Source organism: Zootoca vivipara, chromosome 8 (assembly GCF_963506605.1).
Source record: "Zootoca vivipara chromosome 8, rZooViv1.1, whole genome shotgun sequence".
NCBI classification, from domain to species: Eukaryota; Metazoa; Chordata; class Lepidosauria; order Squamata; family Lacertidae; genus Zootoca; species Zootoca vivipara.
This window is the reverse complement of record NC_083283.1, coordinates 34368671-34395634: the sequence shown is the minus strand read 5'-3', so window position 1 is coordinate 34395634 and position 26964 is coordinate 34368671. Positions and strand designations below refer to the sequence as shown.

The 26964-nt window shown below is 42.7% G+C and overlaps 1 protein-coding gene across 1 annotated transcript in view; it reads right to left on the bottom strand.

Moving 5' to 3' along the window:
- LOC118089647 (cytochrome P450 7B1) overlaps positions 1-22566 on the bottom strand; it is a 97593-nt gene extending 75027 nt beyond the window's left edge. Inside the window, exon 1 of the mRNA XM_035124415.2 lies at positions 21981-22566. Within this exon, the coding sequence (XP_034980306.2) occupies positions 21981-22447 (467 nt within the window). The 5' untranslated portion in view covers positions 22448-22566. The remainder of the gene's footprint in view (positions 1-21980) is intronic.
- Positions 22567-26964: the final 4398 nt, after the last annotated feature.

The following is a 26964-nucleotide window of genomic DNA, read 5'->3' as shown; positions in this document are numbered from 1 at the left end:
ATATCTGGGAAATTCCGGATGCATGGCAACCCTAATATCTGTGCCCTTTTTCACATAAACACTTGTGCATGCATAGACACAACTGTGTTCATTGTAACATCTGAACAAGCCTTCGCCATCATCTTTCCAGGGATTGTTCAGTCATAAGCAGCCATATGTTCCCTTTTCTGAAAAAGAGGGATTCAAGGCTTGCTGGTAAGAACTGGAGTGATGTCATGCAGCCAGCAGTTTTCTTCATCCTCATTCTGCAACTCCTGGCAATCTTGAATCCCTTTCTTCATTTCCCTAAAAAGACTGGTAGTTGATAGTTCTTCTGTTGGTTTCTGATGATTGTGCGCTTCTCCAGGCATGGAACACCCAGACCCCCTAAATCTATAAGCTTCCCACCCTCTGTCTCTCACCCCTTCAGCTCTTTTGACCTCTTTCTTTTTCTTCTACAGTCTTGCACATCCTCCTCTGGGGCCAAGATTGTCCACCTTTGTCACCCCCTCCCATAGGATTGCCTGCTCCACCTCTGGCTCCAGATTCTCTCGGGGGACACTGCCACCTCCTGTTGCTGTCAGGTCAAAGCAACAGCAGTCGCAGCCAAGACAGGTGGCTCCACCCTCAACAAGGGAGTAGAGATGAGCTATAGCAAATGTCAAGTTGCCCCTCGCTAAACGGCCACGTAAATCCCCTCTTCAGGTCCAAAAAGAATGACTGATCAAAGGACATTCTGCTTTACTTAATAAATGTGTGTGCCTGTGTGGGTGATTTTGAATTGCGACTTTTACCCTTCTCTCCTCAGCTGTGATTTCTGACCCCCAAAAGGACATATTTGCATTGCAATTAGCAATGGGGCAGGGAGCTCCCATTGAAGCCTCCCCACCCCCATCACTTATTGCAGCACAGGGAGCTTTTTTTTTTTTTTGCAGAAACTGCAGCTTGGAAGATAATGTTAAATGTTCCCTTGTGCCGCAGTCCCAATTAGAAACCATTCCTCCCCAGAGAAGGGTCTGAAGCTTTGCCTACCAATCTTATGCCTTTTCAGTACCCCTGAACCCTGTCCTTTCAATAACTCATCCATGTGACTCCCTAGCACCAACTCTTATACACCAAAACCTTCTATGCCCTAGGGGGCTAATTCTGCACAGAAGTATTCACTGAATATTCACAGAGAAGCTGCCATATTAGCACTGGTAACAATCTGTATCAAATTTCTATTCCTTGTAAAATTTGATGTGCATATATGTTACCCTATTTCCAAAAAATCTTGCTTTTCCTTAACCATTGAAAATTAACAGGTAAATTTTGCTACCTGAAAATCCAGCTTCTTTATACAAAAGTTTTCCCAATAATTGGTAATATCCATTATAGAACCTTGGAAGACATAGACGTATGAATAATTAACTTCATTAAAGTTGTGATTCCTTATTTTTAGTGATTTATTAGATGTGTATACTTCCTTTTATCCATAGATCTCAGGGCAGTTCACAACATAAATATACGAGATAAAAACTCAAAATACATAACAAGAACAAGGAAAAAACCACTACCACAAACCAATAAAACCCCTCACCCCACCCCCTGCCACAAACACATTTATAAGTTGTTGTTGTTTAATTACTGAGTACTGCTTACCAGCAGAAAGCCTGGCCCAAAATCACAAATAACTTTTCTTTAGAAAAACAAGGTTCTGTAGATCTGTTGGCATGGGTAAGACAAGAGTCCTTTAACAAGCAGTCTCCTTTTGATTTCTCATGTATTTGGAGGAAGAGAGAAAGTAGGGGAATTAAGAAGAATACTCCTTTAAACCTCCACCATTTCCCCCCCCCCCCTGTTGAGTTAATCACATGTGACAATGATTTGAGCCTGTATTCAGAACCTGTTAAGTATTCTGTCCAGCTGAAATACAAACACTGTTTCAATTACTACAGGAGGCAGGTACGTATTAAAAAGACAGTGACTTCCTTCAGTTCAAAATAGACCCTTGAATTTACATGCATCTATGCAAGCGTGGATGTATAGGCAGGCTGGTGATCAAGTGGTCATAAACAGTTTCTCCTATTGTGCCTAAGATTTAAACAAACAATCATGACTTTCCAGACTACAACTCCAATCCATTAGTGATATAGGAGTTCAGAGCAGGAAGAATGATGGCATGTTACAAAATTCAGCAGAGAGATAATAATTTTCATGCTACTCGATAGCTGCAGTTCAGGGTGGGTTTTTCTTTTATGCTGTGGGTTTTACAATCTAAACACAGAAATTAAATTCCCATAGTCATAACTCATATCCTCCAATTGCTCCAAAATGGACATTAAGCTCCTCAAAGGGGTTGACAATGTCCTTTTAAATTATAGCTGCTGATTTAGAACACTGTAATATGACAAAATAGACCTCAAGTCCTCAAGACTGGTGGAGACAGGGCAATTCCAAGAAGGAGGATTTCTGTATGATCTGCCCTCTGCCGTTCATTCAAGAAACAGCTGCCACTGCTCTATTCACCATTGGTGCTAAGAATGGGACGCAGGTGGCGCTGTGGGTTAAACCACAGAGCCTAGGGCTTGCTGATCAGAAGGTCGGCAGTTAGACTCCCCGCAACGGGGTGAGCTCCCGTTGCTCGGTCCCAGCTCCTGCCCACCTAGCAGTTCGAAAGCATGTCAAGGTGCAAGCAGATAAATAGGTACTGCTACGACGGGAAGGTAAACGGTGTTTCCGTGTGCTGCTCTGGTTCACCAGAAGTGGCTTTGTCATGTTGGCCACATGACCTGGAAGCTGTACACCGGCTCCCTCGGCTATTAATGTGAGATGAGCACTGCAACCCCAGAGTTGGTCACGACTGGACCTAATGGTCAGGGGTCCCTTTACCTTTACCTTTAAGAATGTGCTAGGTACATTGTATAGGACACAGAAGTGGCGTGGTCATTCATAGGAACAGCAGATTGTATTAGGTCAGGGATAGAGAGTCTGTGGCTCTCCAGAAGTTGAACTACAATACCCAACATCCTTCAACATTGGCCATGGTGGCTGGGATTACTAAGAACGGGAGTACAACAACATCTGGAGGGCCACATACCTGCATTGGGTGAACAAGGAAGGAATGGGAAGAGAGGTCAGCTACTGACAACAGAGAACAAGGGATGTCTTGGGAAGCATTGGCTGCCAATTAGTTTCTAGGCCCAATTCAAGGTGCTGGTTTTGACCTATACTGACTTAAGTAGCTCAAAACCACAATAGCTTGACTGCCTCTCCCCATATGAACCAGCCCAGACCCTGCTATCATCTTCTGAGGCCCTTCTTTGTGTGCCTCCTTCCCAAGAGGTCTGGAGTGTGGCAACACGAGAGCAGGTCTTTTCCCATTTGAGGAAAGCTCTCCTCAGAGAGGCTCGCCTAGTGTCTTCATTTAGGCAGCAGGAAAAAATATTCCTCTTCAACCAGACCTTTGGCTGATTAACATCCTATATCATTTTAAATGCATTTGTGGGAGATTGGTTATTGTTTTGCTTTGCTTTTGTTTTATTATGTATTTTATCTTGCATTTTTATGCTGTGAACAGCCTCAAGATTTTCAAATGAAGGGTGGTATACTATTTAACAAAACAAACAAACAACAAGCACCCATCCCAATTTGCTTGTGCAATGCTTACCATATAAGTCTTCCCATTATGCATTTTCCAGTGCATTTTGCCAGCACTCTCCTAACCACAAAAGGTCTGGTTTCTTGGTTGGTTTTAAGTAGATTTGTTAAATTAAAGTAACTGAGTGCTTCAATTCACTTTAATTTCAGAAACTTAAGTTTCTGATATCTGCTTGAATCCCTCCTGCAAAATACAAGCAACCTGGAGGTGACCCCAAGACACAGCGGTACAGACAGACAGAAGGAAGCTGTTCCAGTATTGCACCATGGAGGAATACAGAGGAAGAGATACAAAATCTTTTACTTGTGCCAAGGCTGTAAGAGAAGACAAGGTGGGAAACACAGGGTGCAATTGAACACAACACCACTGTGGGGGTGCTGCAGGAAATGGTAGCTGCAGATTATTTCCCCTGTCTCTGTCCAACTCCAATCTACTTTAGCAAGGAGGATGGATGGCAGCTAACAGATCAAGATTGAATCCTGACAAGACAGAAGTACTGTTTGTGGGGGACAGGAGGCAGGCAGGTGTGGAGGACTCCCTGGTCCTGAATGGGGTAACTGTGCCCCTGAAGGACCAGATGCGCAGCCTGGGAGTCATTTTGGACTCACAGCTGTCCATGGAGGGGCAGGTCAATTCTGTGTCCAGGGCAGCAGTTTATCAACTCCATCTGGTACGCAGGCTGAGACCCTACCTGCCCGTGGACTGTCTCGCCAGAGTGGTGCATGCTCTAGTTATCTCTCGCTTGGACTACTGCAATGCACTCTATGTGGGGCTACCTTTGAAGGTGACCCGGAAACGACAACTAACCCAGAATGCGGCAGCTAGACTGGTGACTGGGAGCGGCCGCCGAGACCACATAACACCGGTCCTGAAAGACCTACACTTGCTCCCAGTACGTTTCCGAGCACAGTTCAAAGTGTTGGTGCTGACCTTTAAAGCCCTAAATGGCCTCGGTCCAGTATACCTGAAGCAGCGTCTCCACCCCCATCGTTCTGCCCGGACACTGAGGTCCAGCGCTGAGGGCCTTCTGGTGGTTCCATCGCTACGAGAAGCCAAGTTACAGGGAACCAGGCAGAGGGCCTTCTTGGTAGTGGCACCCACCCTGTGGAATGCCCTCCCACCAGAGGTCAAAGAGAACAACAATTACCAGGCCAAGGAAAATTACTGCCAAGTCAATGAAAGTCAATGACAAATCACAAAGCAGGGTCCAGTATCAAAAATCTGACTAAGGAATAAGCAAGGATGCAGGAACATATGAGAGCTCAATGAGTTGCTTAAGCAAAGCTCAGTAGAACAAGAAGCCCCATATATACTCTGTCCTGCCCAGAAGAATCAATTGGCCAGCCTGGGTGGGTGAGGGGAGTGAACCCAGTAAGTTCTTCACCAGTCAAGTTGCCAGCTTCAATTCACTGATCCATCACATTGGGCAGCTGCAGTTCCTGGTCCAGCAGTTCCTGAACCCATGATCATACTAGTTCTATCCACAATTGGGGAAAGGATATTGAAAGGTTTCAAAGCAATAACTAAATGTGTCAGATTCAAACAGTATCAGGGAGCACATCTTTTTTAAACAACAAAAACCTGAAAGTTTTATGAATTACCCGGGAAATCACAGGTGGCCACTTGAAGGGGATGGTGTGGTCTTAAAAACCTGAAGCATTTTATGTAGACAGTTTAAAAGCATCTAGCATTTGTCTGATTTCCACCAAGACCATGGTGTTTGTGGGAGGTCTAGATAAGAGACATGCTATAAATGAACTATCAAGATTCTCTATACTGTTCACCATTAATTCCTGCAGCACATATAGCCAGCTGGGATGCAATGCTCTCTTCCACCAAAAGTCAATTTGAGACTCACCATCATTTTATTGTTTCCATGTCTTCTTCAACAGGTCTCAGTGCCATGTAGTGTAGGTTTGGATTTGCAGGTGGACTGGGGGACAATTTCTTGGAGAAGAGGGGGAAAGATTTAAACTCCTGGCCAACACAATTTCTCCAAGTAGTTGGATGAAACCTCTCAAAATTCCTCACTTGCGCAAGTTGCTATATGCTTTAAAAGCAACTGTTGCTATAACAGTCATCTGGGAAAAGTGGTTAGAGAGACTGTGTTGTTCCAAAGTTCAAAATCTGACTGCCTGCCCAGAATTTGTAATGTAAAATATCATTTTGTTTGCAGCGGCTGTTACAAATAAAAAAGCAATTATGTTTGCAAGATATTCACTGTGTGACTTTTTATCCTAAGGGGAATCCACAAAAATAGCTGTGTTAAGAGATTTGTTTGTGAGTGAGTTTTTCGGGGGGGTTGTTGTTTTGTTTTTGAAAACTTGCATGAGAAAACAAGATCGCCTGAAACAGTTTCCTTCCTTTCAGTTGAAACTTTTACACATCTCACATAAGTGCAACACAGAAATACAATGGCAATGTATGTTTCCTACATGGTTACATTGTTCTCCTGACCCATTCTCACGTTCTACCCAAAAAGATTCCATGGGCTTGGAGCTTCTTCTACCATATGATACAAAGAGGACTTCTACTGTCCAGGAAATGCAACCTTGGATATGAACCAGAAACACAATTTAAGTGAATGGAACAGAATGGAATAGAATAACTATTTCTCTAATCATGTTTTCCAGACTCCCCCCCCCAAAAAAAAACTTATTTTTTACTGTCTCAAGTACAAGATCATCTGTCTGCTCTACTTGCCCCTCAAAACTCCCAGGCACCATGCTGCTTACTGCTACTCTAAACACTCCAATATAGAAATCCTTAACCTGAGCAGAGACTCGCTTGACCTAACACAGCAAGTTACATAGAGTTCCTGGCACTCTATGTTGCTCCTGTGCAACCTTTCACTTTTTTATTTATTATCCTCTAATGGCATGATAACCCATGGCATTCCTCCCAAGCCTGGAGCTGAGAGTGTGGCATGTGTCAGCCTGACAGTTCTTATATAATCCCCAGCCTTTTAGGAAAAGGGCCATAGCTCAATAGGGCATCCGCATTGCATGCAGATGGTCCCAGATTTAATCTCTGACAGCTCCATGTTTGAAATCCTGGAAAGTCACTGCCAGCCAGTGTAGACAATACTGGGCATGATGGACCATTGGTCCAATTCTGTTTAAGGCAGCTTCCTGTTTTCCCTCCCCAGCTTCAAGGTTGGAAGGAAGGTTGAGGTTACGAGGTTCCTGCATTTTACCAGGCACCAAAGCAGTGCAGGGCCAATGTAGGGGCCCACTGACTCCCCTTCCCCTTTCCTTGATTGCACAGCAGCCAAACCAGCATGCCTCTACCAATTTTGGTTTTGCTTCCAAGAACAACCACAGATGTTGCCCCTACTCTTGTCTTGGATTGGCTAATCTTTCTTGATGTTTCTGCTGATCATCAAAACACTATGGGGGAAAGAGACAGAAAGACTTACCTCTGTCTGCCTCAGACCCAATGCTGCTTCTAATTCAAGCTCCATTTTCTTCTTCTTAACTTTCTGCTTGAGGTTTATAACTGATCTTGAATGAATACCCTGTTCTCAACTCATATCTCTTGGCCTGGCTCTTGCCTTTCCAACTTTGAAGACTGCTCTTTTCCTTCAGTTCCAGGCTTGGACCTTCAATATCTTTCTCTAACTGTCGTGTCCAAGATTTCCTGCAACTGTGGATTCCAGGTTCCATCATAAGTCCCAAGTCCAACTCCATGCTTAGTTAGATGGCCCATGTTGGGCTTTCCATCAGCCTCCTGATTCTGAGGAAGGATCTGCTAGAAATGCCCATGAATTCACACTAGGACTACCGGTATTAAATAAATACTTTAGCTGATTTATTTAGCCTCCAAAATGCAAATGTTTCCTCAATTACATTTAAATAAAACTGTTCACTCTCGTTCCCTGTTCTCTTCCTTCCTTCATATACCCAGGGGAGACTTCATGGTTTTTTAAACCATAACTTCCCATGACATCTAGACCAGTAGTTCGTCTGCTCCCTGCAAACCTGGTTTGCAATCCTGGGCATGAGAAGATTAGGGTTTGCTTGAGCAAATCATAAAATTACATCTGAACTGGGTCTATATGTGTGTTTATGTATGTACATGCAAGAACACACTATAAGCTAGCCTTCCATTTTTGTTATGAGGAATAAATGAAAGACATCTGAAGCCAGAAAACACTTTTAAAATCAATTTCTTAAAGGCCTCAAATGAACATAATTTGAACAGATTTAGTTCAGTGTGGAAATCAGATTTAAATTCATGTAGCTTCTTTTCTAAAATTATCATCATGCATTTAATAACCAGTGTTATGCCACAGAATTGTAAATAATCTGGGAAGGAGTAGCAAGTAAGATGCAGATAATGGCAAACATTTGAATCTACCATGTGGGATAAATCGCCCTTTCCAGCCTTCAGAGAGATACAGTATATTTTCCAGATAATAGCTTTAAATAGCAACCCCAAGAGAATGTGTTGGGCTGATGTCCATGGCTATCTAATGCCAATGCTGAGAACCCAAATCATCTACTAAAATTGAATATATTATTGGATCAAGAAGAGGACATAAAGGAGAAGGCACCTTTGCTATTGTCATGAGCTGCAATATCAAAAGTAATTACAGTAAAACTTTAGATATATGGAAAGATGTTCCCCAGGGGCAGAAGCTGGTTCATCATTATGCTCTTTTAAAGTCCCACAAATCCAAGATATAATTAACTGCAAGATCAGATCTTATGAATGTGTGGGGATCCAAGGACAGAAATAAAGGAGGGAAACCTTTCACAATGACTTCTTGGCTGTGCTGAGTGCACAGCAGAATCCAACCACGTGCACTTTGAGCCTCATTTCTGCATGCCTCAGAGGAGGCCTAGTACAATTGTGTCTTTGTGCAAAGAATACACCAAAATATTCTATGGGCAATGCAGCTGATTTGCCTTGTAAACCTCTCCTCCAGAATATGCCAAGGGGCTTGGCACTTGCTCTTTGTGCTGGAAGCATGACTTAAACCAAAAGTAAAAGGAGAAGGTTCTGAAAAGCCTGAAAGCATATCAGAAGTAGTTTGGATCAGCAAGCTTACATTTTCCCCACCTCATCCAGCAAAGTGACAAGGAGTAAAGCACAAAAAGGTATAGCAGCAGAAGGAACGGGAGAAGCAAAGGTTTATTTATTTTCATTTGTTTATTTTCAACATATGTATGGTACCAATAATGCCAAGTTTGCTGGGGGATAGTCCCCAGCATAGTCCCTCTCCCCTATGTGTAACTAAAGCACCTATCAATTATGGTTGCCCAAACTGGATGTGTGTGTGTGTGCGCGCACACAATGCTTTAAATGTATGGTGCTTTAAATGTATAGTGCTTTAAATGTATGGTGCATACACACCCTGGATTCAAGACAGCAAAGGCCTTGTCATGGGTGCCAGGTGTGATTCTATCTAAAGGTAAAGGTAAAGGTAAAGGGTAAAGGGACCCCTGACCATTAGATCCAGTCGCAGACGACTCTGGGGTTGCGGCATTCATCTTGCTTTACTGGCTGAGGGAGCTGGCGTCCTGCTTCCGGGTCATGTGGCCAGCATGACAAAACCGCTTCTGGCGAACCAGAGTAGCGCACAGAAACGCCATTTACCTTCCCGATTGGAGTGATACCTATTTATCTACTTGCACTTTGACGTGCTTTCGAACTGCTAGGTTGGCAGGAGCTGGGACCGAGCAATGGGAGCTCATCCCATCTCGGGGATTTGAACCACCGACCTTCTGATCGGCAAGCCCTAGACTCTGTGGTTTAAATCTCCCAAAACTACCACCCAGGGTTCATACTCCAAGATGATTTAAAATGTGTTAATACGTTGTCTATTGTTTATGTTTCCCTTCTCATTTTGTACTTTAAGCAGAACCAGACAGTCATGCTCACTGGATCAACACACACTATGCTTCATTTGCAATCTGTTTTTTATACACCAGAAAATGTGCAGCATTTCTATACAAATTAAATTGTAACACATATGGATAAATTATCCAGAGTGCACATAAAGGAAAATTCACTAGACAGCAGTAACAGGGAATCACCTTCCTTCTTCTGTTGGGGCCTGTTCATTCATTACCTCAGTGTTTTATTAATGTTTGAAAGCCTGGCACCATCATGGCGGAACCAGTTTCACAGGTCTTGTCCAAGCAATTGCTGTCTGATTTGAAATAGGAAATTGTCTTCTACTAATCCAGACCATTGGTCTCTCTAGCTCAGTAATCTCTAAACCGTTTGGCAGTGGTTTCCCAGTATTTCAGATTGAGCGTCTTTTCTAGTTCTGCTTGGGAATGACAGAAAGTGAACACAGGGAATTGCTTTATACTGAGCCGGACCATTGGTCTAGTTAGCTTAGTATTGTCTCCACTGACTGGCAGCAGTCATCTTCTGCATGCCAAGCAGATATTCTGACACTGAGCTACAGCCATGTTCCCAGCTCTTCTAAAACATCACCCTGAACAAGCTAGACAGGTTTGTTTAGGGATAGAGTTGCAGGACCGGCCTTATTATTGTTAGTGGCATTTATTTATATACTGCCTTAAAATATATTTCCCCTGCTCAAGGCAGCTCAGAGAACACAGTATCAAGCATTTAAAGCAGAGCTTTCCCAACTTTTCATGTTGGTGACACACTTGTTAGGCATGCATCATTTCGCAATGCAGTAATTCAGTTTTACTAACAAACCGGAGGTTAAACGTACCCCTTTCCAGCCCCAGGAGGAGCATAACACATTTACACACTGCAGCCGGCACAATAATGTGTCGTGACACACAGTTTGGAAAACTCTGACTTGAAGCATGGGGGGAAAGATTAGTTCTACATACTCACAGATCTCGTCCCAAGGAAGAATATCCACTGACAGTATGATCGCAACTAGTGTTAAAACCCGTTCAAAGAGATTCCTATCCTGCATAGGCACTTACGGTGGAATTCACTGAAGACAACTTCTTGTTGAAACTTGTATTGAACCTGGCTCTTACTCTTAACCCATTCACTTCTGTTTTAACCTCACTAAGATTTCAATTAAAATTAATGTTCACCTCAGAAAGAATTGGTGCTTAGAGCCAACATATCTTGCCCAGGAGAATAAGACAAATTTGTCTAAGCTCAAGTATTTCAGCAAGACAGCCTTCTTCAGACTAAGCACTCACCAAGGAAGAAGTAAATTATACATGGAGCTGGGTTTAAAAAAGACAATCAAAAGAGGAGGAGGAGTGTTAATAAATCTGCCCTCTGATGAGGATATTCTATTAGAAAATCATTTGTAAGTATATTAACCTGTAAAAACAAATTGCTGATGGGTTCATGGGTTGAATGAAAATATTATGGAGGCCATTAAATACTGAAGAGAATGAACAGGGCACACACCTTCCAGAGAGCAGAGTCAAAATTATTATTATATATATTTCTGCCATCACCAGTATCAGCAGTGCTCAGAAGACTGTACTGGCATCAGCAGGTTTTTATATAACTCATGCCAGACTTTCAACATAGAGGGCAACATGAACTTCAGTATTTCTCCTTGCTTCCACATCTAAATGAATATAAAAATACAAATGAACATCTTAAAATAATAACAATAAAATTATTTCTACCAAACCTTACCCTACAAGAAGCTCAGAGAGGAGCCCAAGTGTCCCATGATGTACATTTGGGCCAATCGCAGGCTCTCAGACTAAGCCAACTAGTGAACTTCATGGCTGACTGGGAACTGAAAGCTGGATTTCCCTGTTCCTATTTTGAGCATAGCTGCAAAGTCTCCCGTTTTTCGTGGGAAACCCCCATATTTTGTTACCCTTTCCCACTGTTATCCCGAATTGATTATATCCCATAAATATCCCGTAAAGCTCCTGCCGGCGGCAATGTCCCAGCTCCCGTCTGTCTGCGCATGTCTGGACATGCCCAGAAGCGATTTCTGGTGCCCAGATATGCAGACACAGGCAGCCCAGCACCGGAAGTCACTTCTACACATGTCTGGACATGCATAGAAGCGACCTACGGTGCTGCGCCGCCGCTGATCCCAGATTTTTCAATCCAGGAGTTGGAGGGAATGATTTTGACTAACCACTATACCTCATAGCTGCCAAATCTCCCGTTTTCCCCGGGAAATCCCTGTTTTTTCCAGCTGTTCCTAGCTGAAAAAATGGATTTTCTTGTTTTCCCCCGGTTTATTCTGGCGCGGTGGCCATTTTGGAACTGGGCGGAGCCTGATCAGAAGCGACTTTTGATGCTGCTCTGCCCAGTTCCAAAATGGCTGCAGTGTGACTTCTGGCGCGGTAGCCATTTTGGAACTGGGCAAAGCAGCATCAAAAGTCACTTCTGAGCATGCTCCGCCCAGTTCCAAAATGGCGGCAGCGCTACTTCCGGCCTGCTATTTCCAGCCCGGTCCCTTATTTCTCTGACAGCAACTTGGCAGGTATGCTATACCTCACTGGGTTGCTTTAATTTCACAGGAAAGTAAGAATGTACAGCTTACCTATCATGCTAGCTGCAGGGCCCTTCACCCAAACAACTTTGTGAAGCATGAAAAGTGGCCATGGACAATTTGGCAACATCTGCATGCAAATATGCCTTCTCCTGATTAGCCACAAAAATATATGGGAAGCCTAGTAGACTCAGTGTCAGGCTCTGTAAGTTCATCAGATCACAAACCATCCCTGTAGTTTGTGGGTCTGGGCCTACAAGAATGAATTTTGGGGGCACCTTATTGATTGACACTTTGTGGGTTTTCCCTCTCTCCCCTGGGACCAGAGACTGTGAAGAACAGGTTAATTATTTTCTTTGTCACAACTTGTACCTTGTTTTGGAATAAAAATGCACCATTGACAAAAATGAGTACAGTAATTACGGAAGAATGAGAAGACTAATACAGCAAGACCGAGATTATTTTTTTCCCTCTGCAAAGAAATTTCATTATAATATGGCTTGTAAATGCATTTGCTTTGCATTTTTAGGGAGGAAGAAATATTAAAGGAATGTGTTTAAGGAAATCACGAGACACAGGATGTCCTCTTGGACAAACCTTTGCTGCTCCAAAATGCACACAAGTGCTAAAAATAACGCAAAAAGCCCACAAGCATTTGGTCAAGAAGCATCACCCTTCTTGAACCGACTGCTAGTTTCCTATGTTCCCGGAATATTTTTATCAACTGGCATACAGCTCTGTACCATATGGCATGGCATACTAACGAGTAAAGAACGAGATTTAAATATACATGGAAATAAAAATAAATGTTATACCTATACAGGCACAAATAAAGATACACAGACATAGGCTCCAAAACTCTTCTTGCAGGGAGAATGTTAGGGTTATTCCAAAATAAAACAAAAGCAATGCAAATCTGTGGCACCTTACGAGGTGTCACCACTAAATATAACAGACATTTTAATCACTATTTAAAGCTTCTTTCTCCTATCTCCATAGTTATGTATGGATTGGTACATGTTCCTTAGGAGGAAAAGAAAAAGCAATGGAGGTTTCAGCTTGGGGATCTAAAAAGCAGTGACTCAAGATTTAGTTTCTGTCAACCACTATCTCAGGTTATATTCTGTGACTGGAAAAGCTGGGTTAAATATTACCTTGTATTTATTTGTTGGTTAAAACATTCGTACACTACCCTTCAATCCAGTGAAAATAACACATAATGTATAGCATAAAAGATACCATTTTAGCATTTTGTCTTGCTAAATATTGTGAGCCACAAGGAATAGGTTTGTGATAGGAAGGCAGGGTATGGATATTTCAATCTTCAAGATAGTAGAGAGCGCATAAACCATCTTGCTGCCCTGCCTTGTAAGAATGAGATAAATTCAGAGAATCTAGAAAAGCCACATGCACAAAACCATTGGCTGGTATAGAACTCCGGCCCAGCTAGCTAATATGATACCAGGACTGAACCCTAACTGCTGGCACTGTGAACAAGCCAAAGGATGGTTCTCCCATATGTATTGGGAATGCCCAGAGGTAGGGGGATTTTGGAATAAAATCCTTAAGGTTATTAATGAAGTTTTAAAAGTGAAGTTACCTATAGACTTCAATCTTATGACAATGGGTATACTAGGAAACACGGCCATAGAGAAAGGTGACCAGCACACCTTCAAAGCAATGATACTAGCAGGAAAGGCAACAATAGCTTTAGGTTGGAAAGATGGACAGTAGAGGTCTGGACTAATTATTTGTTTGAATTTATTCAGTCAGACATTGTGGCAGTAATGCCACAGGAAATAACCTGGAGGGCCAAGTCTACTATTATAAGGACCAGATGGAACCCCAATCTTCGATGGATAAGAACTACTGGATCAGAAGACATTCAGTGGAAATTAAAGACATTGTGCCCGTGGCTGAGGACAACTGTTTGAACCCTTCCAATGGATTATGGGTGGGGGAGGGGGTGGGAAGAGAAAGGAAAAATGGTACGGGAAATTAAAAATTGGAAGGGGAGAATATAATGTATGTAAAAATTATCGTACTTTAATAAAAATCTTTTAAAAAAACAAAAAACCATTGGCTAACTTGATGTCAGTACTGTACAGAGGAATTTTAAATGTATATTTTGTTTCCAAAAGATTTCCTGTGTAGATGGGTTTAAATGGTGAGCATCTCAAAAACATGGTTCCAAAACATGGTCAGCATGTATTAAAAGGTGTTTATCATAGACTCTCGTATGCAAGCATACCAGGGGACACAGACTGCTGTCATATCAAGATGGCAAGACTATGAACCAGTGGTGCTTAAATTTGACACTGGCCACATGGTTTATGTGTGGTGACATCATGCCTATAGAGGGCAAAAGACCTCTTCAGGACGAACAAGACTGCCAGGGTTTAAACCAGGACTGAAAGCCTTTGGAATTTACCCATTAATGGATTAATAGTGCATTGTTATAAAAAGTGATCATCCTATCAACTCACTTTCCAGAAGCATCTTACAGGTCAAAACCTGAACCTACCATTCAAAATAAACAAAAGGATCTATTACAAACAATCCCACAGAAAACTGAATTCCTGGATGTGAATTCACAAGTACAAGTTAGTACTGCAAATCAAGAAGCAGCACTCTTCTCAGTTTTGATTTGTGCAAACACAAAAGCATAGCATGCTAGATGTCAGCCAAGTAGTTTATTTAATGTGAATTATTTTTATAGCTACTATTAAAAGCAAAATGGCAAGAGACACTTGTTTTCCTGCCGTAAAAATAGGGTACCTTGAAAGATTCCTTTAAAAAATTACCAACAAAAGTTCAGAGAGAGAAATAACCAGAGAACTGGTTGAATGGGAGATTCCCTGAAACTCAGCAGAACAAAAACAACGAAGGCAGATAAGGACATAGATATGTCACTTCAAAGAACATTGCCCAACAGCGTGTTTGTTTGTTACTTTAAATGTGGTGTTTATAATTATATATATTGCAACATAATTAATCTACTTAGCCTTAGATTTTAAAAGGCTGTGGACAATGTTATTAGAGAATGAAGAAATCAAAACTGGCATCACTTTCTAGGTATAAATCACCTACTTTGTAATTGTCAGTAGACATTAAAGCAAGCCGCAATAGAAATATTTATTAAATACGTACTTTAATTAAATTGTGGTAATATATGTGATCAGAATTGAGAAACGTGTCTCAAGATGTTTACAAGCCATTGGAGATGTTCTCCTAATTCTATCAAAAATATCCCTTTGCCCAAATAATGGGTTATTTGGGGACACCGTTTTGTCCCCCAGAAATTTCAAGTGGGTGCATCAGGGATGGTAGCCTGTGGCCACCCAGATGCTACTGAACTACAACTTCCATCATCCCAGACCATTGGCCATGCTGGCTGGGAGTGATGGGAGTTGTGGTACAACACTATTTGGTGGGCCTCAGGTTTTCCACTGTTTATATAAACAGGGCTAATTCCATACACGTTAATCTTGTAGCAGTTTAACAGACTAAGAAATATACTATAACATAACATTTCATGGGTCAGAACTCATTTTGTCGCTTGAATGAAAAGTCAGGTTCATTCAGAAGAGAGGCAGAGGAGAACTTGACTGGCTGAACAGGAGAAACTATGAAGATGTCATTTAGCCACCTGATTAAAGCGGAGGGCGGGGGATGCAGAGAGAACTGATTTGTTAAAGAGGTTTGCTGCGGAGATACTGTGTGAAATGGTGCTGTCCTTTTTATAACACTTTTCAAGTTGTCCCTCAAACTTCTAGCACATAATTATCTTGCAGGACATCCAAGTGTCATCTAATATATCTGCCTATGTTAGCCACATTCTATTATGGCCCAGAGCACTCAGGATCCTTAGTTAAATTCCCCTCACTGCCTCCTTTTTTCTTCCTTGGAAAGTGTCTAAAGCTGAAGGAGGAAGTTGAAAGAATGCCACTCAATCCCACTTCCTTTTTCAGTCTAAGTGTTTTTAAGGGTCAGACCAGTTGAACGGAGGGAAGAGTGACCAGGAAAAGGGGATAGGGTGGAGTAGGAAGGAAAAGAGGGTGATCTTGGAGAAAATTATTATTATTATTATTATTATTATTATTATTATTATTATTTACCGGTATACCCCGCCCATCTGGCTGGGTTTCCCCAGCCACTCTGGGCGGCTGCCAACAAAATATTAAAAATACAACAAAACATCAAACATTAAAAACTTCCCTAAACAGGATTGCCTTCAGATGTCTTCTAAAAGTCAGATAGTTGTTTATTTCCTTGACATCTGATGGGAGGGTGTAATGAGAGACTGAGAGTGGCAAAGGGAAGAAAGTGAGATGCTAAGTGAGAGAGATTTGCATGTGTGCGCACGCATACACGCAGACTGGATTCAGTTAAATGAATCATCTTGAAGTTGTGTAGTTTTCACACACACACATATAGCCCAACTAACATTGAACAAACATTTAAAAATTACTGATATGGTACTCTTCAGTGTTGCCATGCAGCAAAAACATGGGATCTTATGGGTCATCAGGTCACCTCTTGACCCACAAATGTGTTCTGTGGCTTTTTGTGTGTGGTTTTCTTGCCTTCTTGTGTAAAAAATGTGTGCCTTTTGTTAGTGTTTTTGTGGTGCTGGCAAGTTCTGAAATTTTTACTGTGCGATCTACCAATGTATAGTTTAATTTGATGGTGTTCTTTTGGGTAGGGGATAGCTCTGTGTAAAATCATGCAAATTCAAGAGGATCCATTTTATTTCTCCTGGATCTCACTTCTCCCCATGCTTCATAAAATACTTAAATCATTTTTTGTGTGCATATATGCATGTACACTTTGTCTAGGTGGGGAGGGAGGGAGAAACCAGAGGTGGTGGCGCCTTCTTTCAAAATTCCAGCTGTGCCCTTGGGCTGAAAAATGTTGGAGACCCCTTCTCTAGGTGGATGTTCCTACCAAAATCTAATCTCTCGAGCATAAACGACCTAGCATGAAAAGCAATAAGCTACTGAATGAGAACGATCATGAAAAAGGCAATAAGTAGTGTACATTACTATGGCATGGCAACGAAAATAGAGTGTTTTCAGTGCTACACTCTCTTCTGCCGTTAACATTTTATAACCTAGTAAAACCTTCTTGCTATTTTCCTTTCAATTAAAAACATCTAACATCCTTTTAGGTATAGAATTAGTCATTTTCCATTCACATCCTTCCTCTAAATGGGCCATTTGAGCCTCTGAAGATATTAAAAGACACAATTTGAAAGGTAAAAATGGCAGAAGCGTTCTTGGCTCAAAAGTAATACCAATAGCCCAGACACTCTCCAAAGGCTGCAAAAATATACAAACAGGATTTCCAAATGTGTGCACTAAACCAGAATGAGGCAATAGTTTATCTAACTCACTCTAATACATCCTGAAACAATTACATATTCATAGATGGATTTTTTTTAAGAGTCCCTGGCACGTGTGAAACAAAAAAAAAGTAAGCAGAAAACATGGCAATCTCCCTTTAAGAATAAGACCACAATGTATTTGCTGGATAAATGCTCATAGTTGAGAACACAGAATGGTGTTTTCACTGAGATGGTACACAACTCTGCTCTCTCAAAAACACAGTGTTATGTTTTTGGTTTCAAGCTTTATACCCAAAGCTATTGAGGCAATGAGATCTATGAATATATTTGGAGAGGTTGCAGTATTCCTACCTATAGTAGGATTCTGGTGTTCTTCAAGAGCCACCATCAGAGATGATGTCAAAAAGTACTTCTTCACACAGCACAGAGTTAAACTATGGCATCTGCTACCACAAGAGGCAGTGAGGGCCACAATCTTGGAGTGGTCTTAAAAGAGGAGCAGACAAATTCAGAGAGGCTATCAATGGCCACAAACCATATATTTACATTTGGTATTCTGGCAATAAAAACGAAGGCATAAAAATGAAAAGACAGAAGGCTACATCTTTCCACGATTTCTGAGATTGGATCAAAACAGAAAAACTATCCTATATGAATACAGACGCAGATGTTTTATATAAGTGGAGTTTGACTTTTGGCTCATTTGGTTTAAAAGAGATGTTAGTAGACCTATAATTTGTCACAAAGAAGGAAATGTTCTAGGGCAGGAATGGGGAAACTCTTGTCGTCCAAATGTTGTTGGATATAACCAGCTCCAGCTGCCTTTTTCTGGATGGTGCAGCAAAGAAGGTGGGTCCCACATGGCCAAATCCCTACCACTGCTCTGACCAGAGGGAGACAGAAGCAGCTGCTCATGCAAGGAGCAAACCTCTCATCTTTTCTCATCCTCTGGGCAAGAGCACAGAGGAAGAAGCAGAGCCACCTCTGTAGCATGGAGGTGTGGACATGGCCTATTCTCATTGGCCCACTCTAGGATGTGTGCAGGGAAACCTCTGGCTCCAATCCTTTCCCCTCTGCATCCCCACAACAGAAGGTAAGCAAGCGTGGATAATAAGCAGAGTCAAGTACATTTCCAGAAGCAAGACTTCCTTTAGAAAATGGAATGGGAATAAAAAGAAGCTAACACTTGCAAAAGAAATGCACGCAGACTTCCATGGACAGGGAGTGGCATGGTGTGAAGATAGCATGGGCAATGCTCTCACGCGCTCACAGCAGTGCGATAAAAGGCTGGCAGGCAGGCATGGGGGCGTGTGATTGCAGCAGGAGCAAAACCACAAGGAGGCAGGTGAGGTGAAAGAAAGGAGAGATAAGTAGCTAGGAGAAGCAGCCCAGAGAGAGACAAGAAAAACAAGGGAAACACCTGCCAGAGGATCGCTGAAGGAGGAAGTCCGAGGTTATACAATTCAGAGGCAAGCCGGGGAAGTAGAGCAAACTTATAAAAGGGATCCTGTGATGAGAATCACAAAAGCAAAACCTAGACTAAGGAATCATTACGGGTCCCTAAGGCTTTCCTGGGGGGGGGGGTGAGGTGTTATAGGGAACACAAATAAATAAATAAATAAATTATTATTTATAACCCGCCCATCTGGCTGGGTTTATCCAGCCACTCTGCGCGGCTTCCAACAGAGTATTAAAATACAATAATCTATTAAACATTAAAAGCTTCCCTAAACAGGGCTGCCTTCAGATGTCTTCTAAACGTCTGGTAGTTGTTTTTCTCTTTGACATCTGATGGGAGGGCGTTCCACAGGGCGGGTGCCACTACTGAAAAGGCCCTCTGCCTGGTTCCCTGTAATGGCATCTCGCAACGAGAGAACTGCTAGAAGGCCCTCGGCGCTGAACCTCAGTGGAACGATGGGGGTGGAGATGCTCCTTCAGGTATATTGGACCGAGGTATAAAGGTAAAGGTAAAGGGACCCCTGACCATTAGGTCCAGTCGTGACCAACTCTGGGGTTGCAGTGCTCATTATTGGCGAGGGAGCAGACGTACAGCTTCCAGGTCATGTGGCCAGCATGACAAAGCCGCTTCTGGCGAACCAGAGCAGCACACGGAAACGTCGTTTACCTTCCCGCCAGAGCAGTACCTATTTATCTACTTGCACTTTGACATGCTTTCAAACTGCTAGGTTGGCAGGAGCTGGGACTGAGCAACAGGAGCTCACCCTGTCGTGGGGATTCGAACTGCCGACCTTCTGATCGACAAACCCTAGGCTCTGTGGTTTAACCCACAGTGCCACTCGCGTCCTGGATGCTAAATATGAAGAGCACATTGCTAAAATTATAGAAGCTGAACCAGAAAAAAATGCTTTAAATACATCAGCAATAGATTATCATCTAGGAAGGGAGCTGGGCCTTTGGATGACAAAAGAGTGAAAGGTGTGATAAAGGAGGATAAGGAGAATGCAGAGAAGCATTTGTCAGATTGCTGTGCCTGAACTAACTTTTGCAGAGAGGGTCTGAGGAACTGCAACAAAAAGTGGTGACAAGGAATGATGTTCTAGGCCTAATAGATGAATTGTTAAAGATAAAATAACCAAGCACACAGAAGAACAAGCTTTGCCAAAAGTAAAATTCCTGACACCCGTGAAATAAGCTTTTTGGGGGGAAATCTAAGCTTTTTGAACTGCTTTTTCCATCGCGTTGCCATATATCCAGGTTTTCCATGACATTTTGCCAATTCAGCATAATTTTTCCCTGACACATTTTTTACACCCGAAAGCAAGGACATGTCAAGAATTTTCGTAATGTATGGCAAGCCTACCAAAGCACAGCCAACATGGCTTCTGCAGGTCCTGGCTCACTATCTCTGTAGAATGCTTTAAGAATGTCAACAAGCATATAGAAGATATGTTTGGTGGAAAAACATATTCCACCTAAACATTAGGAAGAACTTCCTGACAGTAAGAGCTGTTCAGCAGTGGAATTTGCTACCAAGGAGTGTGGTGGAGTCTCCTTCTTTGGAGGTCTTTAAGCAGAGGCTTGACAGGTATATGTCAAGAATTATTTGATGGTGTTTCCTGCTCGGCAGGGGGTTGGACTGGATGGCCCTTGTGGTCTCTTCCAACTCTATGATTCTAAGATTCTATATAGCTAGGTGTGACTCGGTTGACATATAGTGTAGTAGAACTTCCGAAAAGCTTTAGACAAAATGTCTCATCAAATATCCTGAGCAACCTTGGCAGTCTTGGAATATGAGGAGCGGTCCTCTTATAGATCAGGAAGTAGTTAAGAATCAGGAAGCACAGAATAGAACCATATGGACAGTTCTCCCAATGGAGAGGTGTAGAAAGTGGAGTCCCACAAGTATTGGTAGACAAATGTATGGATGATAAGGTCATCTGTGGCCACAATAGCTATGTTCTACCTCCCCTTTCAGAGACAGTATGCATTTGAATAGCAGTTACTGAGAATCACAAGTGGGGAGAGCACTGTAGCACTGCTGCCCGGTTTGTGGGTTTCCCATGGGCATCCAATGATTGGTATTAGGACCTGTGTTTTATAACTTGTCCATAAATTATATAGATTTCAAGGTGAACAGGGTGAGCAGTGAGGCAGCCAAGTTTGCTGATTAAATTGTTCAGGATGATTAAAACAAAAAAATTAAAAGAAAAATGGAATTGCAATGTGCTCCAAAAGGATCTCTCCAACCCAGGTGAATGGACAGGAAAATGGCAAATGCAATTCAATGTAAACAAATGCACATTGGATCTGAGCTGGCAGTGACTGACCAGGAACGAGATCATGGGGTCACAGCAAATAGACTGATGAAGAGGCCAACCAGTGTGCAGCAGATGTGAAGAAGGCAAATTCCATGCTAGGAGTCATCAGGAAAGGAACTGAAATAAAAAGACCAGAGGAGGGGCACACAAGCAAGTGGGCCACTACAGCTTCACTTGGGGATGGGTGCTTATTTTGGGATGGTTGCTTCTCATGCATTCACCAACTTTGTTGCAGCAACATTGCTGGCATCAAAATGCCAGGCTGCATTCGGCACACTCCATCCAGTTTTGCCCTTTCATGGGGAAATCTGATATGTTAAAGAAAACCTGTTGCCAACGCCCCTTTTGACCATTGAGCAACCGTCTGGAATCCCTCTCATTCACTCTCTCGCGGTGGTGTAGCTCTGGGGATTTGTGGAAAGGTGAAGGCCGGGCCACCCAAATCATGTTGCCAGGCCCCCACAACCTACAACACTCCATGGTAAAACCTGGAGCCTCTTTGTAGGAAACGTCCCAGCAGAGAGATCGCCCCCGGTCGTTGCAGGAAACTCAAAATAAGAGAGAGCATGCGTGTGTGTGGTGCCAGTTTAAAAAGATAACAGCGTTAAGTGGATCTATAAATTTGCTAATCTTTACGGGGCACAATCGCTCTCTTTCCCCCTTCCTTTTCTGCAAAGTTAACCTTGGTGCATCAGAGTCAACTTTGAAACAGGATCCAAGTTCGCCTCCGCTCTGCCGGGTCTTCCAGTCCTGCAGGATCTCAACAACCCTGCTGCGATCCCCTGTAGCCAGGAGAGCGACGGCTTTTCTTACCTTTTCCGCCTGCAGAAAACACAGAGCGCCCAGAGCGCCAGAGCAGTAGCGAGCGCCAGGCCGTAGGTGCCAGGGGACAGCAGCTCGAGGAGGCCCATTTTGGGGGTGATCGGCTCCTTCGACGTGCTTCTGTCGCTCTTCCCGCCGCAGAGACCTCCCCCTCTGCCAGCAAACTTCAGGCATCTCCCGCCAGGGAACTCCCGCTCCCGGTTCCCTCCCGCAGCGTTACAGGAAGTTTGGACAGCGACGGGAAAAAAAAAAAAAACAGCGAGCAGCGACGGCGTTCCGATTGGAAGGCGAGCGTGGTGGGGCGGCCCCAAGGAAAATCCCAGCCCCGCCCCACCGTCGAAAGAGAGCGACTGGAAGAGCCGCTTGGGAAGCGCGGAGGAGATGGGCAAAGACCCCGTGCGCCCTCCTCGCGCGCTCCCTTCCCCAGGGAAGTTGGATCTCTGGGTCCGGCTTCCCATTGGAGGAGAGAAGGGAGGAAGCTAGGGAGATCTGCCCGCGAGGAGCGAAGGAGGATTATTGTTATTCCACAGAAGCTGCTCCAGAAAGGAAAGAAGGCAGATCGTCGCCCTGATGTCTGGGGAAAGCGGCGGCCTGAGAAAGAATCCGTTTCTGGGTGTATTTTTTTTTTACGGGATTTTGTTGAATCTCGCCTGTTGTATTCAGGCTCAGCTACTGATCTGGTTATTTATTTACTAGCTAGAATACAAGCTCCTAATCCTGACCTGCGATTTTTTTCAGTGCAAAGGTAAAGGGAAGAGAGAAGGCTGGCTGGTGGTCCTGAGTCAATATAACACAATGCGTCACTATTTGAAAGTAAAATAGATTCCGTTCGGTGTAGCTGAAGTTGGATTTTAGCCTTAGTGTACACACACACACACACACACACACACACACACACACACACACACACACACACACCAAAAGGACATCAGATAAGGCTCCAGACCTGAGCACTGGAAAGTAACCAATGTAACACTCATCTTTTAAAAAGGGATCTGTATATTACAGGATGCTCAGCTTAATGTCTGTCCCAGAAAACTGGTGGAAAGTAGGGATACAGATAAAATAGCCATGCATATAAAAGAAGTCTTGCTGAAGCAGAAGCAGCACAGCTTCTGCAAGGGCAAGTCATGTCTCACAAATTTCTTAAAGAGTTCTTTGAGAGTGTCAACAAGCAGGGCCATCTTTTACCAGGGGCACTGGGCGCCAAATTCTGGGGGGCGTCAGGCGCCCACCATTGAAGCCGCCTAAGCTCTTAACTATCTACCTGTTATGAAATAATAAATAATTTTGATCAAGCTAGAAAAACAAAATACATATATACCTAGGTATTACCGAAATGTATACCTACTGTTTCACTAAAGGACTTTCGACTTTGTGCACTAATTTACCAATGGCGCACCAGCAGCGGCGCTTTTCATTCACAACGGCGCCGTGCACGCAAAATTAACTCTTACATCAAAATATTATGTTACACATTGTTTTGAGCTGCTATACGGTAGCGGGGTCAGCGGCACCTGTGACACGACTGATGTTTCTCCTAAGTAGGTGCCTAAACAATACTTATAAGTTTAAGTGTGGTGGTGTTGTATACTTAAGTATAAGTGTATTGTAAATAAATGAGTAAATAAAAAAGTTTGTTTCTTTTCCCTCCCTTCTTTCATAAACAAGAGATAAGGCGTAAGCATGGTGTCTGACATAAGCATAATAAAAGTTAATTTGGGGGCTAAACTAAATTCGGGGGCACTGGGGGGATCTTTGCACCCCGGCGGCACATATGCTAAAGACTGTGCTGTCAACAAGCATATAGATAAGAGGTGATCCAGCGAACATAGCGTACTTGGACTTTCAAAAAGCCTTTAATGAGGGCCAATTTGATATACCAGTAAACATGAGTTAAGTGGAGTCTGAACCGGCAGTAACTGACCAGGAGCGAGACCTGGGGGGTCATAGCAGAGCTCAGCGAACATCTCAACCTAGTGTGCAGAAAGAGGGGTAAAATCTTTTCTCTGGCCACTTTCTCAATGCCTTGCATAATCTTATACATGTCACCTCTGACTCCTCTTTCCTCTAAACCAAAAAAAGTCCCAAATGTTGCAACCTTTCCTCATGGGGGAGTCACTTTGGTTGCCCCTTTCTGAACCCTTTCCAGCTCTACAATGTCATTTTAGAGTTGAAGTGACCAGAAATATACACTGCATCCCAAACACCATAGCACTTTTATTTTCCCTTAGCATAGAAAGAGTCCATACGTTTGGTAACTTGAAAAAGGTTTACTTACAATCCCTTCAAAGGTCAGATTCATGTGCTTTTCCATATATGGTAGCAGCAAGAAAAGACTACAGTGGTACCTCTACTTACAAATAACTCTTCTTACGAATTTTTCTACTTACAAATGGAGCTCCATCCGCCATCTTGGATGCGGTTTGGATAGGATTTTTTCTACTTACGAATTTTTAGATAGGGTTGCTTCGACTTACAAATTTTTTTCTCCCAATGCATTCCTATGGGTTTCAACTTACAATTTTTTTCGACTTACAAATGTGTGTTCGGAACGCATTAAATTCGTAAGTAGAGGTACCACTGTATCTCAGCCAGATTGATTAGGGATGCCACTGGGCAACAGCGTGCTTGGTAGACCAGTAGCATATTTGATCCGTCTTTCTGGCCAAGCACCAGGTTTGATTCCTCATTGCTCTTTATCTCCAGTACTATTCACATTGACAGCCAGGTTTTCCAAAAAGAGTACACTCGCTAGGAGTTGCAGCTGCTCCTAATTCTGTTTGATACACAGAATTATATATGATATGATACACAGGTTTGCATGGACACATTACATCAGGGTTTACCAGCCTTTCAGGCTCTCCAAGTATATTTACAAACTAACGAAGCCTTCTATTGGCCACAGAAGGCTTTTTTCAAGCCTAATTTTGGGGTGATAGGGGGCTGAGTGCACCAGGGAAGGATTCCCCACAGGAGCCACATTTTCAGGTGTGCTGAAGAGATTGAGTTAAAGGGTTGGGAACAGCAACCAGATTTTCTTCTTATGAAATGATGGCAGATCTAGCAGATAACCTTCATATATCTGTGTAGAAAGAATTTGCTCTGTTATGAGATTAAGATCTTGTCACTTTAGAGATCAGGCCTAATGCATTTTTCTTGTTTTGTATCTGAAAATATAACCTGTCTTGCATAAGTAGCCAGAATACTGACCATCTCCCCCCCCCAATTGTGTAGCATTTCAAGTTTATGTTTAGCATAGGAAAACTGATCATCTCTGCAAATATTTCCATCTCCTAAAATCAGAGATAATAATATGCCTTTGGGTGAGGAATGTAGAAATATTTCTCCTTCAATGGCTCTTCTGTGTTTGCCTGCCTTTCATCATCTTGCTGAGGAAAGAGGGCAATTGGGGGCCCAGACAGCATTCCTCAGTGGGCTATATTTGGCCTGTGGGCTACCAGCTGCAAACCCCTATGCATAAATATGTGCAACATTGGATATTGCTATGGTTCTTTTTGGCTGCAACCCTCTTTGAAAGAGCCAAATACAGGCTCTGTGTAAATTGATAGTTTTGCTTTAATTAGACTTGAATTGGGATATGGCTCTTGTTGATACAATTTAAACACTGGGAACCATCTGTATCAGAGACAGTGAATCTGTGGTTCTCTAGATATTGCTCCCAGAATTCCTGTGCATTGCTCCTTCTTGCTGGGGCTTAAGGGAGTTGGAGTCCAACAACATCTGGAGAGCCAGAAGTTCCCAATCCCTAATCTATATGCGGCAACTTCAGTTTCAAAGGTAAAATTTGAAATAACTTGAAGTGAGATGGCAGGTGAAAGAAGCTCTCTAGCTGCCTTTCCTGTCTTGTCTCTCACATTAGATGACCACCTGTGCTTCCTGCATAAAAGCAAAGATGTTGGGATGTCCCTTCCATCCATTTGTCTTTGTGGGGGCAGTTTTCTTAATCTGGCCTCTAATTTCTTCCTTTTGTGAGCTGATCTTACTTTGGCAGTATTCTTTTTGTGTGGATATAACGTTTTTGAAGTTAGGTTAAGATGCTGAATTGTTCAATGGCAGTGTGCAAAAGGACTGGTTTGGGGAATCAAGCAACAGAAAGCAAAACCATATTTAGACCCAGATCTGCACAAGTGGATGATTTTAAACATGAATCTGAATAATCATATATTTATATGCTTTTAGGTAGGTTTTCAGGTTTTGTTCAGGTTTGTTTGGGGAAGATTATATGGATGCAGAGGGAACATATTTAAGTACAATAAGTAACATTATTATATGTCACAGTATAACATATATATAGGGACGTAGGTGGCGCTGTGGTCTAAACCACAAAGCCTAGGGCTTGCCAATCAGAAGGTAAGCGGTTTGAATCCCCGTGACGGAGTGAGCTCCCATTGTTCAGTCCCAGCTCCTAACATAGCAGTTCAAAAGCACATCAAAGTGCAAGTAGATAAATAGGTACCACTCTGGTAGGAAGGTAAACAGCATTCCCGTGCACTGCTCTGGTTTCGCCAGAAGCGACTTAGTCATGCTGGCCACATGACCCGGAAAAACTGTCTGTGGACAAACATCAGCTCCCTCGGCCAGTAATGCGAGATGAGTGCCGCAACCCCAGAGTCATTCACGACTGGACTTAACTGTCAGGGGTCCTTTATCTTTTTTAAATAACATATATATGATATAGTATATCATACTATACATTGTTATTATATCTTACACACATGTATTTAAAATGTATGATTGAAAATATAAATGTATATGGAAATTATATGTATAAATATATAGAAAACTGTGAAGAGCCTTCCATGAAATGCCAACAGTGTTGACACCAGCCAGACTGCCAGGGGGAGGGCATTCAATATTTAACCTTTTCCTGTGTGAAGCTATTAGGTCAATAAATTACCATATAGCATATATTCAACACAAAAAACCAGCTACAATTTGTTGTTGACAAAGG